This window comes from Pecten maximus, chromosome 7 (genome assembly GCF_902652985.1).
Source record: "Pecten maximus chromosome 7, xPecMax1.1, whole genome shotgun sequence".
Classification (NCBI taxonomy): domain Eukaryota; kingdom Metazoa; phylum Mollusca; class Bivalvia; order Pectinida; family Pectinidae; genus Pecten; species Pecten maximus.
Genome location: NC_047021.1, coordinates 33232994 through 33250796, shown reverse-complemented (window position 1 = coordinate 33250796; position 17803 = coordinate 33232994). Strand labels below are relative to the sequence as shown.

General features: G+C 36.1%; 1 protein-coding gene across 1 annotated transcript in view; it reads left to right on the top strand.

Annotated features, from left to right (window-relative positions):
• Window positions 1–17803, top strand: part of LOC117330636 (integrator complex subunit 13-like) — a 183208-nt gene that overhangs the window by 133662 nt on the left and 31743 nt on the right. Inside the window, exon 5 of the mRNA XM_033889069.1 lies at window positions 17074–17164. Within this exon, the coding sequence (XP_033744960.1) occupies window positions 17074–17164 (91 nt within the window). The remainder of the gene's footprint in view (window positions 1–17073; window positions 17165–17803) is intronic.

The following is a 17803-nucleotide window of genomic DNA, read 5'->3' as shown; positions in this document are numbered from 1 at the left end:
AGAGAGAAAAGAGTCTTGAAGATAAGCCAGTTATGAAAATATTAATCACAGATTTTTTTCAAAGAAAAATATCTTGAAAATGAGCTGGTCTCAAAAATAATCTATGGATTCCATGCAGGAGAAAAGTATCTTGAAAATATTAACCATGGATTTAATTTATTTTAAAGAAAAATATCTTGAAAATAAACTGATCTTAAAAAGAATCTTGAAAATGAGCCAGTCTTGAAAATATTGAGCGAATTCCTCTGTATATACCACAAAATTGGCATATTAATTACTAGTATGGTCTAAATTGTTACACATTGACTTTATGATACTAAGCATTACCTTAATAACAAGCATAGATTGATGTCAGTTATGGTCTTATAACATCTATGTGCTTGTAAAATAATCATGGCCTTATCATGAAGGGAAGATGGGCTTATCATCAAGGATAGATGTGCTTATCACCAAGGACAGATGGGTTTATCACCAAGGACAGATGGGATTATCACCAAGGACAGATGGGCTTATCACCAAGGACAGATGGGATTATCAACAAGGACAGATGGGCTTATCACCAAGGACAGATGGGATTATCAACAAGGACAGATGGGCTTATCACCAAGGACAGATGGGATTATCAACAAGGACAGATGGGCTTATCACCAAGGACAGATAGGATTATCAATAAGGACAGGTGGACTTATCACCAAGGACAGATGGGATTATCAACAAGGACAGATGGCATTATCACCAAGGACAGATGGGATTATAAACAATGACAGATGGGCTTAATATCAATGACAGACATGGGCTTATCACCAAGGACAGATGGGCTTATTATCAATGACAGACATGGGTTTATCACCAAGGACAGATGGGCTTATTATCAATGACAGACATGAGCTTATCACCAAGGACAGATGGGCTTATTATCAATGACAAACATGAGCTTATCACCAAGGACAGATGGGCTTATTATCAATGACAGACATGAGCTTATCACCAAGGACAGATGGGCTTATTATCAATGACAGACATGGGCTTATCACCAAGGACAGATGGGCTTATTATCAATGACAGACATGAGCTTATCACCAAGGACAGATGGGCTTATTATCAATGACAGATGGGCTTATCACCAAGGACAGATGGGCTTATTATCAATGACAGACATGAGCTTATCACCAAGGACAGATGGGCTTATTATCAATGTCAGATGGGCTTATCACCAAGGACAGATGGGCTTATCACCAAGGACAGATGGGCTTATTATCAATGACAGACATGAGCTTATCATCAAGGACAGATGGGCTTATTATCAATGACAGATGGGCTTATCACCAAGGACAGATGGGCTTATTATCAATGACAGATGGGCTTATCACCAAGGACAGATGGGCTTATTATCAATGACAGATGGGCTTATCACCAAGGACAGATGGGCTTATTATCAATGTCAGATGGGCCTATCACCAAGGACAGATGGGCTTATTATCAATGACAGATGGGCTTATCACCAAGGACAGATGGGCTTATTATCAATGACAGACATGGGCTTATCACCAAGGACAGATGGGCTTATTATCAATGACAGACATGAGCTTATCACCAAGGACAGATGGGCTTATTATCAATGACAGATGGGCCTATCACCAAGGACAGATGGGCTTATTATCAATGACAGATGGGCCTATCACCAAGGACAGATGGGCTTATTATCAATGACAGATGGGCTTATCACCAAGGACAGATGGGCTTATTATCAATGACAGACATGGGCTTATCACCAAGGACAGATGGGCTTATTATCAATGACAGATGGGCTTATCACCAAGGACAGATGGGCTTATTATCAATGACAGACATGGGTTTAACAACAATGACAGACATGGGCTTATCAACAATGACAAACATGGGCTTATTGAACAGATAGGCTTCTAGATGGGCTTATCATCAAGGATAAATGGAATTATTATGAAGCATCAGGGTTTATATATCAGGTATAGATTTATTACTACACATTATAGCTTTAAATACCAAGCCTGCAGAGGTTACAATTGAGCCAGCTTTGGCTTATAGTACAATATAGCTTATCATTTTACTGAGGTGTGAAATCTTTTTGTCTATAAATGTCCTGAAGTATTATAAAGATCATTATGTAGGGCAGAATATTAAATTACATATTGATATAATATTACAAAGAGATAAAATTCCCTCAAACTGGTACGTATGCCAGGATTCTGTGCCTAAAACATTTCACCGAAAATACCATTTTTCAGAATATTGGATTTGAAAGCATATAATTAGGGGAATTCCGTGTTGATGTGCCATAGGGTGGTGTGTGTGATAGATGGAAGCTCCTCCATCACCAGCCAGGCTACAAGACTACTTTTGTGCTGTTGATTAGATTGAAATGAATCTTGATCATAAGAATGTTTGTAAATGTAAGAATTTACTGTGCAGGGAAATCGTCTGGTGATGATACAGATCCAAAATTATAACTGAACTTTTCAGTACTGTCGTATACACAGGAAATTCCCCCACACCCATCCGATAAAAAATGATGTTGTCGGAATATATCTGTGATCACTCGGCATGTGGTTTCTCTCACATTTTCACATATTCTCTCGGGATTTATAGACTAGCATTTCCTCGATTTCTCATTCAATACCAATATTCTGGGGATCATAAGAGCAGTATTCAGATACAGGTTTATTATTGAAGTAGGCCAACAGTAAATGTTCTAATTTTTCAATATGTTGAAAATAAATGATGATATCTTAATTTAAAAAAAAAAAGATTTTACAAATTAATGATATTTCATTATAACATTCATATTTTAGATAGTGGGTACAGGGTGACACTGGGTACAAGGTGGTAGTGGGTACAGGGTCACACTGGGTACAAGGTGGTAGTGGGTACAGGGTGACACTGGGTACAAGGTGGTAGTGGGTAAAGGGTGACACTGGGTACAAGGTGATAGTGGGTACAGGGTGACACTGTGTACAAGGTGGTAGTGGGTACAGGGTCACACTGGGTACAAGGTGGTAGTGGGTACAGGGTCACACTGGGTACAAGGTGATAGTGGGTACAGAGTCACACTGGGTACAAGGTGGTAGTGGGTACAGGGTCACACTGGGTACTGTGTGGTAGTTGGTACAGGGTGACACTGGGTACTGTATGATAGTGGACACAGGACCTCACTTTGGACAAGGTGATAGTGGGTACAGGGTGACATTGGGTACAAGGTGGTAGTGGGTAAAGGGTCACACTGGGTACAAGGTGGTAGTGGGTACAGGGTCACACTGGGTGCAAGGTGATAGTGGGTACAGGGTCACACTGGGTACAAGGTGGTAGTGGGTACAGGGTCACACTGGGTACTGTGTGGTAGTTGGTACAGGGTCACACTGGGTACTGTATGATAGTGGACACAGGACCTCACTTTGGACAAGGTGATAGTGGGTACAGGGTGACATTGGGCACAAGGTGATAGTGGGTACAGGACTATGCTGGGTACAAGGTGATAGTGGGTACAGGGTGACACTGGGTACAAGGTGATAGTGGGTACAGAGTGACATTGGGTACAAGATGTTATGGGTACAGGGTGACACTGGGTATAAGGTGGTAGTGGGTACAGGGTGACACTGGGTACAAGGTGATAGTGGGTACAGGGTGTCACTGGGTACAAGGTGATAGTGGGTACAGGGTGACATTGGGCACAAGGTGATAGTGGGTACACCCCTGTGAAAATTTCAAGAACAGTTCAAGAAATATTCTTGAACTGTTCTTGAAATATGTTCAAGAATTGTTCTTGAACTGTGCTTGAACAGTTCAAGAACTGTTCTTAAACGTTAAATGAGACAAACAGAACTGTTCTTGAACAAAAAGTTTTTGAACTGTTCTTGAACAGAAGTTCTTGAACTGTTCTTGAACAAAAAGTTCTTGAACTGTTTGTCTCATTTAACGTTTAAGAACAGTTCAAGAACAATTCTTGAACATATTTCAAGAACAGTTCAAGAATATTTCTTGAACTGTTCTTGAAATTTTCACAGGGTAGTGTTGTCAGACTAAGGGTCACACTGGGTACAAGGTGATAGTGGGTACAGGACTATGCTGGGTACAAGGTGACAATTGGCAGCACAGGGATCAGGGTGACAATGATACAGGGATGAGTGAATACAGGGTGATCAAAGGTAAAGCTAGGGTGACACTCAAGGATATGGAGAGTAGCCTACAGTCAGTGCGTATTGTGAGTTTTCTGAAATTACTATGATAAACCACTCTGTAAAGTCAATGTTGTCTCTAGTGATGAGGGGCCGCAGTGGCCGAGTGGTTAAGATGTCCCGACACTTTATCACTAGCACTCCACCTCTGGGTTGCAAGTTTGAAACCTACCTGGGGCAATTGTAAGGTATTGACCATACTCCGGTGGTTTTTCTCCGGGTACTCCGGCTTTCCTCCACCTCCAAAGCCTGGCACGTCCTTAAATGACCCTGGCATTCCTAATCATCAACAGTGACTCATCGTTCTGGATATTATTTTCTCAAAACTTAAACTTAAACTATGATATAAAATCTGTCTCAGTCTTTTGAAATGTAACAATAAGGAAAAGCTTCTAAGCATTGTTGTCCTCAATTGAAAAAAATAATACAAATATATATCCTAGTTCCCCAATGTTTTCTCTTTTAGAGTCTTAAGGAAATACTTCCTTAAATGTTTTGTTTGGTTCATGTAATAAAGCTATAAAACCAGATTTTATCTCAAGGGAATAAAATATTTATTCTGTAAAATGTACATGAAATTATTTGAAATACTGAAGAGCCACTTAAGAGTCCATTATGTATCTTTGTCAGTACTCTCTGGCCCCTGCTTTCATAATCCCACAAGTATTCAGATGAATTTAATTAATGGCTCTACACATTTCTCTGCCATATTACTTATTCACAAAACGTTAATAGGTTCCCACATTCAAAAGTTAAAATAATTTGGTTTTCCAACTATCAATATTTTCTGTGAGCATTGATAGTTGATCAGCTGGGTTTGTAGATTAATGCTAATTTTGGTACAATGGAAGTTTTAGAGAAACTTGTATCTTAAAATTTTGTTTTGATAAAATTGTGGTGAAATGGTTTGTTGACAAGACTTTTAAAAAACAATTTAATGATTGAATACCATATCTTATTAATTCCATGATTTAAGCTATCAGAGAGTTTTTCACACATTTCTTCTATAGTTCCTTCATTAAAAGTGAGAATCATATTTGCCTCAAACTAAATGTGTTTGGATTTTACCAATACGAAAATATCCCAATTGAGAGTAAGCCACCAGCTACTACAAGTTGATATTCTTTACTTCAGAATGACTGACTGTATAGTAAAGTAAAACCAGCAAACAAACACTAAACAAATTGATTAACAGTATTGATTGTGGATCCACTTGGGCAGAATGTTCAAATAAAATTTCATGAAATAAAATGAAAAATTCTCCCTCAATGAAAATTTCTACAGAATGTTTTAGTTATAATGGGGATATTTAAGCATTTTATTTCAATGTTTGAGATTACAAGAAGATCGATTGATTCAGGCTGAATTTGTTACGGTCAACACAAATTTCCTATTAAATTACCAGATTGTTAAGTGAGGAGATTTAAAAAGAAAAATCCTTCAAAAAATATATTTAGTCACACTTGAATTTAATTTATTGATATAATTTATCCATTAAACCAATCTTAGCTACAGCATTTTAAAGACATGCAGAGAAATCAATTTCTATTCAGAAAGAGACTTCAATTTGATTTAATTTAATTTAGTGAAATTTCTCAATGTGAATGACATGACTGCTATTTGGAAAATTGGAGCATACACTTATCGGAGCAGTCTACTTGGAAAAAAGATTTTGCCGTTTGAACATTGGATTAAAACATAACAGTGTCCATAATATTTAATACAAGATTTCCTTTTGTCTTGTATATCAGGGTCGGGTCGTTCATGGAATGCTCTGTGAAAATGTCCAAAATTTTCCAGGAATACAAACTAGGGTTTCTAAGAGTTATGAAATAATTTCTAATTAAAGTTGATAAATTAACAATTAAGGATTTTGCAGTGTTAGACATGTGACGTAGAAGATATACGTAGTTAATGTTGGTAGATGATATTCTACCATATGGATTATTGTCTTGTCATCCTATATTTGGGGTTGGCAGTGGAGGACACCATTATTGAATGGGAAGGTCTATTAGCAGAATGCTGTGTGCAGATGGATGCATCAAGCAAATGGATATGTACATCTCTCAACAACGATCAAATTGTTATCTGAAATGACAGGTGAACGAGCACTGCCATTGATTTTATTATACAAGTGCAAGTGAACCTTCGAAAATTCAGATCAAAATATAAAAAGAATATATATATATCTATATGATTAAGTGATAATCTGTGATTAAAAGTCAGTTTTCTTCTCCAAAACATGTAACGATGAACAAAATGGTAGTATTTGACGTACATATAGTTTCATTAGAAACTGTGATAACCTATAGAGTTATTTTTGATAAAAACTTTAATCTAGAACTATAGGCCTCTGAAGTCTGTTCAATCCTATTCATGTACTTGAATATTAACACTGTTGAAATCAAAAGTGTATCTTTTATTAGTCCGATACACAATTGTCATGTTGATAATATATCTCTGATGTCTTATAGACTAATAGTCAAAAACCTTGTGTAGTCTCTTAGCTTAATGAGCACTGAATACACAAAGCCAACACAAAACTAACACAAAACAATCTATGAATGCTGAACAATTAATTGTGTCATATTACCTAAAAAAACAGCACTTTTTTTTCTCAGTTCAGTAATTATGATGCCAGTGTAGGCAGATTTATTTTATGCTTAATGAGCACAAAAAATCTTGAAGTATTCAACTCAACCCAGATTAGTGAACTCAACCAAGACTTCTGGAACTCACTCAATACTTTGTGAACTCAACCAAGACTTAAATGAACTCAACCCAGATTTTAGTGAACTCAACCAAGACTTCCGGAACTCACTCAATACTTTGTGAACTCAACCAAGACTTAAATGAACTCAACCCAGATTAGTGAACTCAACCAAGACTTCCGGAACTCAATCAATACTTTGTGAACTCAACCAAGACTTAAATGAACTCAACCCAGATTAATGAACTCAACCAAGACTTCCGGAACTCAATCAATACTTTGTGAACTCAACCAAGACTTAAATGAACTCAACCAAGACTTAAATGAACTCAACCCAGATTAATGAACTCAACCAAGACTTCTGGAACTCACTCAATACTTTGTGAACTCAACCAAGACTTAAATGAACTCAACCAAGATTTTAGTGAACTCAACCAAGACTTCCTAAACAAAATCAATATATTTTTAGTGAACTCAACCCAGATTATAGTGAATTCAACCAAGACTGTATTGAATTCAACCAAGATTAATAATGAACTCAACAAAGTCTTATTGAGCTTATCGCGACTTAGTGAATTCAACAGCGTGGTTTGGTAAACCCAGCCTAAAATTAATTACTAATAAACTCAATTCTTGATTTTGGGGAATTGAGCCCAACTTTGATAAACTCTATTCTTGATTTGGTGAACTGAACCCAAACTTACTGAACTCAATTCACACAGATTGAGTGAACTCGTCCTAGACATAGGGATTGAATCCATATTTTAAAGTGAAATCAGCCCAGATTAAGTGAACTGAACCAATCTGTCTTTACTTTGAAGTTTATTTTTTATCAGAGGTGCCCAGCAGGATAACTCTTGACTCGAGCATCTATTACTAAACATATGTGTTTGTTTTGTCAAGTAGTGAACACAATCCTGCCTCATTTTGTACACGAACCCTGCCAACTGCTCTTGACCAGCATGGTTACAGAAGCTAGTTTGATGGCCAATTGTCTGAGTTTGGGTGTACTTTTAAACATTTATTGTAAATATGATAAGATGATGTCTGAAAGCTAAAATCTTTGTTATCTTGAGGCACAGTTTGAGTAACATATACAAAATCTCTACTTAGAACGTTTGACATCTAGACCATTTGCCCCGCTAAATATCAACTCATCTTGTTGTTATCAACACTTCCGATATACAAAAACTAGCAGCTAATGTAATAATTTGACCCATGATCTGTTTTACTGTATAGTAATTACCATTCCTTCTTCGGAGTCTATCAAGTCTAGTATTTTATAAGAACAAATGATAAATTTTATCAAATTGATATTTTATGTCAAAAGATATGTGTATAGGCCATTTGGTAGGAAGCAAACAATGTTTCTGATGAACGCTTGATAAGATTTTTGATCAATTACAAATACAATTGAGTTCTATGACCCAGAATTTAATTGTAGCATATCTTGGCTATCACGTCATAAAAGTCTGTAATGAATTCCTGGAATATATATCATCATAACCTATATACATAGATAAAGGTACAGCAAACCTGTTTTTGAAAAAAAAATAAGAGAACTGGAGATGATAACATTCTGAGTCCTCCAAATGTTTGAACAATTGAGAGCTTTTATTACTATTGATCTTAAATAGTATTGCTTTAATATGTAAATTTGAATGGCATTCACAGAAGTATACATTCTGGGTATATTACAGTAATGTGATGTCATATTAAACTGTATGAATATTCATGTTTTATTGTTCAGATACACGTTTGATCTTTGAATAAATAAAAGAAAACGAAGCAAAAAAATGGGACATCCAATGAGCATCTGCAAATTTTTCTATGGTATTTGTATAATAGTATCTTAATTCAAATTGGATATTTTATGAGAAGTTGGTCAGTGAAATAGTTCTGATGGATTAAATATGTAATTTTAATTTAATCATGATTAAGAGGTGAATTTGACACTAATAAATAAGGATACAGTGAAACTCTTGTGAAGAAATGCTTTGATATGCAGCCCTTAGATCAATACTATTATTTTCTCGCCTTTGTTACCGTACAGCTGAAATCTGGACGTAAGTAAATCAGCGAGGGGAATGGATAGCATTATTCTATACCTCATCATATCTCCTTCTGTATGTTGTAAAGTTGCAGGAAATATTGATGAATTAGAAACAATTTGACACTTAACCTCAAATTATGATGTCAGAATGATGTATTGGAATGTTTAACACACAATCAGTTCTTAAAGTACAGTATACAAAATCTACGACAAATTTGATCAAAGACGCCAAATTTAAGTCGTGATATATTGGCGCATTTGCCATTTTTCCTCACCTATGACATAAAACTATTACATAATTTAGCCTCACGTCTGAATTCTGACCAAAACGTTGACAGACCGCAGTTTTCAATCATCCGTATATTTCCTGAAATCCGCAGTGCGTTTAACCTATACGCCAGAACCATTGATGGATGATAATGTCGTTTATCAACTCTCAGTTTAACTCGGCCTGACAAATTAATTAGAGAACTGTGTAGACAGACCAGCATAAACGATGGTTTAGATAAACATACGTATTTGTTTAGTAAAGACTTAGTCAGCATCAGTCACATTAAATCTAAAGGTGCAGCTTTTTACTTGGAAATCAGGATAAAACTTTAAAGACTTCTAGAATGGTTCATTTACAACTTCTTCCTTGTCTTCTTCCAACCCAAGAGAATTCCAGTCTGAGTATTTTACTGTATTCATCAATAAGCCCATGTCGAGTACTGCCCTGCAGGTAGGACGTAAGAATTGTACCTGCTGCCCCCATTGCATGATCGTAAGAGGCGACTGAATTTGGGATCTTATCTTTTCTCTTCTTTCTTAACAACTTTCTTCTTCCTAATGTCTCCCTTGACAATGCTTCACTTTTGGCCTTTAGTTGAGCGTTCGCTGCTGTGAGGAAGGTTTTGGGTTCTGTCCCCTAGCTGAGACATACCAGAGTCTTTAAAAATGGTAGTTGCTACTCCTGCTTAGCGCTCAGCATATTTGGAGTGGGACAACTGGTTGGCCCGTTGTCAGTATAATGTGACCGGGTGGGGTGTGCTGCTGGATGTCTTCGGCAGTATGCTTCAGTGAGATAGCACTTTAAATCGGCAAAAGTTCCGGCCTATCACAAGGAGACTTAACACGAACATACCGCAGCCTCCCAAAACACACATACGCACTCACACACGCATACATGTCGCACGCATGGGAGGCCGTCCTTAAATGACCTTAGATGTTAATAGGACATTAAACAAAATAAACCAAACCAAACCCATGCCGAGTAAAATTACAAGCCCATCCAGTTCTAGATATATTACCTTTCAGTAAATATGCCAGCATTGTTTAATTATAAAAGTTAAATATCCTGTAATAAGCCCATCTCTGAGTCGAAGTTTGTGTGTTGGCTTCCTGGGCTCATACAAGATATATAGCTATCCTATCTGAATTTCATTAAAAAACAGTTTTAATTATATGTTAAAATTTGTTAGGTTCCTGTTATAAAAATCATACAAAAGGTATTTTGTTGATTATGTACAAGGTGATGTGGAGGTCTTCAGGGCTTGTTTTTGTACAGAAATTCTTTTTTGAATCTGTTCTGTATAGATTGAGGTGCTTTGGGCAGATATAGCAGAGTAGGTTAAGAGCATCAAACTGGTGCTATTTCATTCATCCATGCCTAGGATTTGTTTGACTTTCTATGGAAACTTAAGATCACACACTACCTGATGCTGTTATGGTTGTGGCCTTTGGCAAAACATTTCTCCATGATCAATTACCTTGGAAAGCATATTGTGATGGGCCTCACATGTGTTGTTCAGTGTGGTAGCCACCAGCTACTACAATGAAACCAACTAAAAATTACCCTAAATTTGATTTCTCCAGTTCCTGCTGTATTAACCATGGTAATGTTTGAAAATTATTGATAAATAAAAGATGGATGTTTTTAGTACAGGTTAAAATCAAACTTTATTTTATTTTACAACAATTAGGAAGTGAGTTCTACCCATTTATATTAATCCCTCTTGTCTGCCCAGATAGAAGAGCACAAGAAGTGTTTACTGTTGAAGGAAACCTAGCTTAAGGAGCACCAGGAAAAACCCATATGGGGCATGCAGGCGACCCCATACCTGTTCACATCCGATGGGGGTAATTAAACCTGGCCACCTAAGTGAAATGCAAGTGTTTTATCACTGAGCCACCCGACCACAGATTTAGGGTCAAACATTTTACAGGGATCAAAATTATTAAAAAGCACTGTTATATAATTTGTTAAATGCGCTGTATCAAGATTGTAAACATCACAAAACAGCGTTTTGATCCAACACTGCAGTTGTTTTGATATCAGACAAATCAAAAGATGAAAATAAATCTATTTAGGGGAACTGAACTCTATTGGCCTTGAAACAGAATTAAAAAGTCAGATAATTTGTCCACTGTCTCTTTGAAAACACATTTAAGAGGTTTAGAATCACTATAAATATTATGTGATCAAAATGTTGCCATTTTGTCTGGAAAGCAGGAAAACTTTGCAGGATTGGAAGACACCTTGACACAAATTGTAATTTACTTTATATTGATATGAAAAAAACATCTAAAACTTCAAGGTGACTTTCAAAATTTTGCATTGAAAGTTAAGAACCACCATTGATGTTTGGAAGACTTAAAGATTGATAGATGGCAAGCATCTGAAATTGCAATTTAATTTTAATTGATACAATTATTTGATGAGAATTCTGTTAGACTTCAAGTTTTCTTTGTGACTTTGCTAAAAGTTAGGAACCACTCATACCCCCCGGTAACTGAAATAGTACTTGGGGGAAGATTTGGATTTATAGATGCATTAATTAATTTTAAAGAATCAAGGTAGCTTTAAAACATCAAGGTAGCTAGCTTATAAACACTAACACAACCTTACTTTGAAAAAAGGTTTTACAATCGAATATGATATACTTTTAATGTTAGTGGTTCTCAATGTGGAAGATTTTATTCTTAATGTTAACGGTTCCTGATATGGAAGACTATATTTCTAATGTTTGTGGTTCTCGACATGTACAATAATATTATATTGTAGCACACTAGTGGTTCTCAACTAGAAATATTATTATATTACTAATATAAGTGGTTCTCTGATTATGGAAGCTGTAATTAGGGGGAAATTAGCGAAATTTGGGAGGTTTTAAAAACATGCTGCTTGGGAAAGAGCGGGGGGATCCATCAAACTGACAATTGCATTGAAAGAGAAAAGAAGTGAGCAATTAATTGAGGGTATGCAGCTACAGACTTTCCCTGAAAAAAAGTCATAAATGTGTGCTTATAGGAAGAGGGGTACTTAATTTATTAAATCAAAATTGTTATATCTAGTTTAGAGCAGTTTTAGAAAAATACAATGAATTTTTTTAAATACCTGGGTAATGTGTTTTTAAATTCCAACATTGTTACTATTCTTATATCCCACCGCTGCCACCAAATGGAAAAGAAACCTGCATGGCCATTGGCATTTGTTCTAAATATTACTTAATTACATTAACAAAGAAACAAATAAATAAGAAAAATTGATGAAAGGTTTGAAATTCAATAAAAAAATTGATTACTAGTATTTTGCTTCCTTTTGCAATTATAGTATACAATGTACCTGCTGAAAAGCAAGTGAGCTTATACGTTGGTGCAACGTTTGTTGTCTTTTTGTTCAGTACTGACTTTTCCATTGAAATGACTTCTTAATAAAAAAAGAGTCATAATGTCATGGTATTCAGGACGAGCAACATGACGGTATGACTGTTTTATTTATTTATTCTAGTGACATTGGCATTCTTTTAAGATCACAAGGTTCGAGTGCATCAAAAAGCTTTTAAAAATCTTATTATCAATAACCAAGAGGCCCAGTGGCCTTGAGCATGTTAGTCCTAGATGTATTTTTAATGGCATAACTTGTGATCAAATAGGCTTAAGTGGTAAATTATTTGTTGAGCATCAAAATTCCATTAACCAAGACTTTGCCCTTAAAATCCAATAATGCTTACCAATGGATTTTCTGAAGTTTATAAACATGGATGAAACTTGAGCCAATTGAGCAGAACAGGTCAATTAGGGCCTCTTAAATCAAAAATAATATTGTTCATAAACAACTTTGTCTGTCAATGGTGTAAGTGCATAAAGAAATATGTACTAAATATAAACTAAATATCACAGGCTGATATCCTACATACAACCAATCTGTCTGAATCAATATTCTGGTTTAATCAGTGTGGCTTTCGGATCCCTCACTAACTGCTGTGAAAATCATCGAAAATGTGGTATCTTCAAAATTCAAGAACTACCTCAGTACTACGAATCAGATTGGTCGCACCAGGAACTGTTGGAGGAAAAACGATTTTCAATTAGTGGCTGTTCAGACGTGACAAGAAATTTAGAATGTTTCCAGTTGTGTTGTAACTGCTCCTTTTAAATTCCTGGTATTCATTGTCCAACTTTCTTGAGCAATTATTTTTAACGTTACTGTCGTGGTGGCCAGATGAATGATCTGTCATCTAGTATCATCTCTTTAATTGTAGCATTATGATGGTGTTGTCGCTTCTGATTTTGGTCTGTCAGACATGGCATGCTTCTAAATCTGTACAACATTTGAGATCTTACTTTACCAAAACTTGACTTCATTAATATCGATGGATGGCCTCTAAAAGAAAGTAAAAGATCTGGCTGAAAAATATACTTTCAAGGCACAATAGACGTCATACATCTGACTAAATATACATGTAGTCTGATTAAAGTTTGTTTGGTTTGTTTTTGTTTAACGTCCTATTAACAGCCAGGGTCATATTAAAGCCAGTCAAAACTGATGTGTGTTTCCTTGCTCAGCCTAAATTGTCCATCCAACCAACATTGAAATTGAAAATGTGGTATCTCCAAAATTCAAGAACTACCTCAGTACTACGAATCAGATTGGTCGCACCAGGAACTGTTGGAGGAAAAACGATTTTCAATTAGTGGCTGTTCAGACGTGACAAGAAATTTAGAATGTTTCCAGTTGTGTTGTAACTGCTCCTTTTAAATTCCTGGTATTCATTGTCCAACTTTCTTGAGCAATTATTTTTAACGTTACTGTCGTGGTGGCCAGATGAATGATCTGTCATCTAGTATCATCTCTTTAATTGTAGCATTATGATGGTGTTGTCGCTTCTGATTTTGGTCTGTCAGACATGGCATGCTTCTAAATCTGTACAACATTTGAGATCTTACTTTACCAAAACTTGACTTCATTAATATCGCTGGATGGCCTCTAAAAGAAAGTAAAAGATCTGGCTGAAAAATATACTTTCAAGGCACAATAGACGTCATACATCTGACTAAATATACATGTAGTCTGATTAAAGTTTGTTTGGTTTGTTTTTGTTTAACGTCCTATTAACAGCCAGGGTCATATTAAAGCCAGTCAAAACTGATGTGTGTTTCCTTGCTCAGCCTAAATTGTCCATCCAACCAACATTGAAATTGAAACTGTCCCCCCCCCCCCCCCCCCCCCCCCCCCCCCCCTCCCATGGGGTGGGGCCACGGTAGCTCAATGTAATTAAACTATACAGTATATAAAGAAACCTTGATGGTACTGATGGAGGGCCTAATAACTACCTGGTATGTCACCAAGGTGTCTCTCAGATCAAACAGAAGTGTGTCTAATGATGTGAAGCGACGGGCAAATTAAAGGGATATATATTTTGCACAAGTTAAGATCACAATCATATGATGCCTTTTATAAAAATTGCACAACAGCATCTACTTAAGTTTTTATGGGAATTGTTTGGCTCAGTTCACCATACATGCAGCCATACAGTATCTAATTTGTAAAAATTTATATAAATCTAAGCTAGATCAATTTTCAAATGCTTGCATGGTCCTGATAGCATCACAACAGGTCTGCATTTTACATTGCCCTGTGTCTGCATGTGGTTCGTCGTCCATCCCTCCGTAAAGAATTCTTGTTATCGCTATTTCTCAGAAAGTACTGAAAGGATCTTTCCAGATTTCATTTGTAAGTTCCCCTTGGTCCCTAGTTGTTTATGTTTCATTTTGGGACCAATCAGAAATCAACATAGCCAACAGGTAGCCATCTTGGATTTTGACAATTGAAATTTGTTAACACTATTTCTCAGGAAGTACTGAAGGGATCTTTCTCTAATTTCTGTTTTGAAATTGACAAGAATTAAACCTATTAGGTTTAATTCTTGTTGCTTCCAAATGGGAAGCAATATGAAATTGCAATCCCAGCAGAAATCATAAGTGAACAGTGTACATGCAGATTAGTATATTATTTATCTAAAAGTTGGTATAAAACCTATGATCCAGTGACCTTTTAGGTCCACTGATTCTCCAATGCACAATATATCAAGCAGCCTAATTTTATATTGTCAAGGGTATTCCCACCAATTACGCTTTTTCAAATCGACCACTGAAAGATATTTTGATGTTGACAATTGTTATAAAAGTTATAAAAGTTCTTGAAAGGTACAGAGCCGACTAAAATTCTCCAGCTTGATCAACGTTTAAGATAGACAGCCCATTACAGCTATAGTCTATAGAAAATGGACATTTTATGTATTTACATTGTTGATGGTCTTCATCCTCAGACATAACATTCTATGTTGACTCACTGACATAATTGATGAAAATGGAAACATCTACTGACCTTAATATTAGATTATATATATCAGTGTGCCTCAGATTTCGGACATAATACAAGATGATATTGGTGGCAAGAAGAACCAATGATATATTGATGGTAGAATGAGGGACACAGAAAATCCATTTGTCTTTAGATTTCTTAGAAATTAAGTTACTTCTTGTTTATTATCATCTGACCAAAGAAAGTTGGAAGGGATATAGAAGTTGTTTCTGTCCATAAAGCCTAAAAGTTCAGGAGTGAATATAAAAAAACTGTGGAGAAAACTTTACTAAACTTCATTGTGATCTGCATAAGTCTTAAGTTAATAAATGTCTCTTGATTTGGTGAAAATGTCCTTATTTTTCTGGTCACCTTGGAAACAAATTGAAAAATGAAATAATTTATTGGACCTGGAGCATTAATTAACACAAGTCCGTCAAAACCTTCATGAAGCTTTTGTCTAGTTTTGCCTTTTGCAGTGGTGGAATTTTCATTTTTTTATATTTTACTTAAATTAAAAAGCAATAATTTCCTCATACACCCCAAGATTATAAATTTCTATATTCTAAGATTTGAAGTTCTCTATGATATTTTAGAATCTGTTGTCTTATTTCTACACTGTGTTTTCATTCTCCTTCCCTGCAACTGAAAAATCCAAGCATAAACAGTGAAGTAAGAAAAAGTCATTTAAACTTCAAAGTTTATTTTTGTTCCAAAACCTGTACATGAAGCTGACAAAAAAATGGTTGAATGTGTCACTCTGTGACCTGGCAAGCTTCTACTCTTATACCTGTCAGAAGTCCATCTCTATAAAGCATGCCTTACTACATATAACATGTATGAATGTTGATGTTTATTTGAGAGAATTCATTGACCGAGACTTTATTCTGTCTAGTCCTGCCTTATCCCTGCTGCCCATTAGCTGGTGATAAGTGGAGAGCCACAACTTTGCTGTCACTGTAGGCATATGTTGGTATTGATCTCGAGGATGGGATCACAATGGCAGGGTAGCCCAAATGGGGGGTGAGGTGTGGAGTTCACAATGGCAGGGTAGCCAAATTGAGGGGGAAGGAGGGGTGCTTATCCCACTCTCAATAAACTCCATTTGTTGGTTGTTGATTGTCAAGTTTATTTTGAAGTTTTGTTTTGAAAACTCGTGAAATTAAAAAGTATTGAAGGTGATTTGAGACTCTATAGCAGGGATATTTTATAATAACGTATTACAGGTACCTAGTTAAACTATATTATAATGTCACCATTGGTAAGAAATAACTGGTATTAGTTAATTTCTCTTCTATAATGTATTCTATTGTAACACAAGTGCAGAATTCAAATAAAAATTGGTTATGGATGAAGAGATGATGAGTTCTAGCTGTTGTTTGTTTTGGTTGATGACTTCTTGTTGATTGGTTATCAAAATTATCTCCCCTTGATTGTTAAAATGGTGAGTGATAATTATCTCCCTTGTTTTTTTCAGTCTGATGGTCATTGAGCATTGTGAGTTACTGCTAATACACATTGTACCGGTCGGAGATGACTTAAAGATTGCAGACAAAGCCAATCATCAGGTAAACAACAATATGTCCACTTCTGTCTCAACCAACCTTCTGTTCACAAAATTTGTCTGGCTATGCATTCGCTAATTATCCCCCACGAAATGCGTTTGCAGGGGAAATTAAATTGGGCTCCATCTGTCCGTCCGTCCGTCCGTGTGTCCGTCCGAGATTCTTTTCCGGGCTATAACTCCATAACCGTTCAACGCAGATCCTTGAAACTTTCTGTATATATTAGACTAGTGCCCTAGTTGTGCCTTTTGGTATTGCGGACCTTCCATTTTCGGTATTTTTTCTGTCACCATGGAAACTTAGTCAAAAATACCAAATTACTGTTTTCTTTTCTTTCCGGGCTATAACTCCAAAACCATTCGATGCAGCTCCTTGAAACTTTCTGTATATATCAGACTAGTGCCCTAGTTGGGCCTTTTGCTATTGCGGACCTTCCATTTTCGGTATTTTTTTCTGTCACCATGGAAACTTAATCAAAAATACCAAATTACTGTTTCCGGGCTATAACTCCAAAACTGTTCAACGCAGCTCCTTGAAACTTTCTGTATATATTAGACTAGTGCCCTAGTTGTGCCTTTTGCTATTGCGGACCTTCCATTTTCGGTATTTTTTCTGTCACCATGGAAACTTAATCAAAAATAC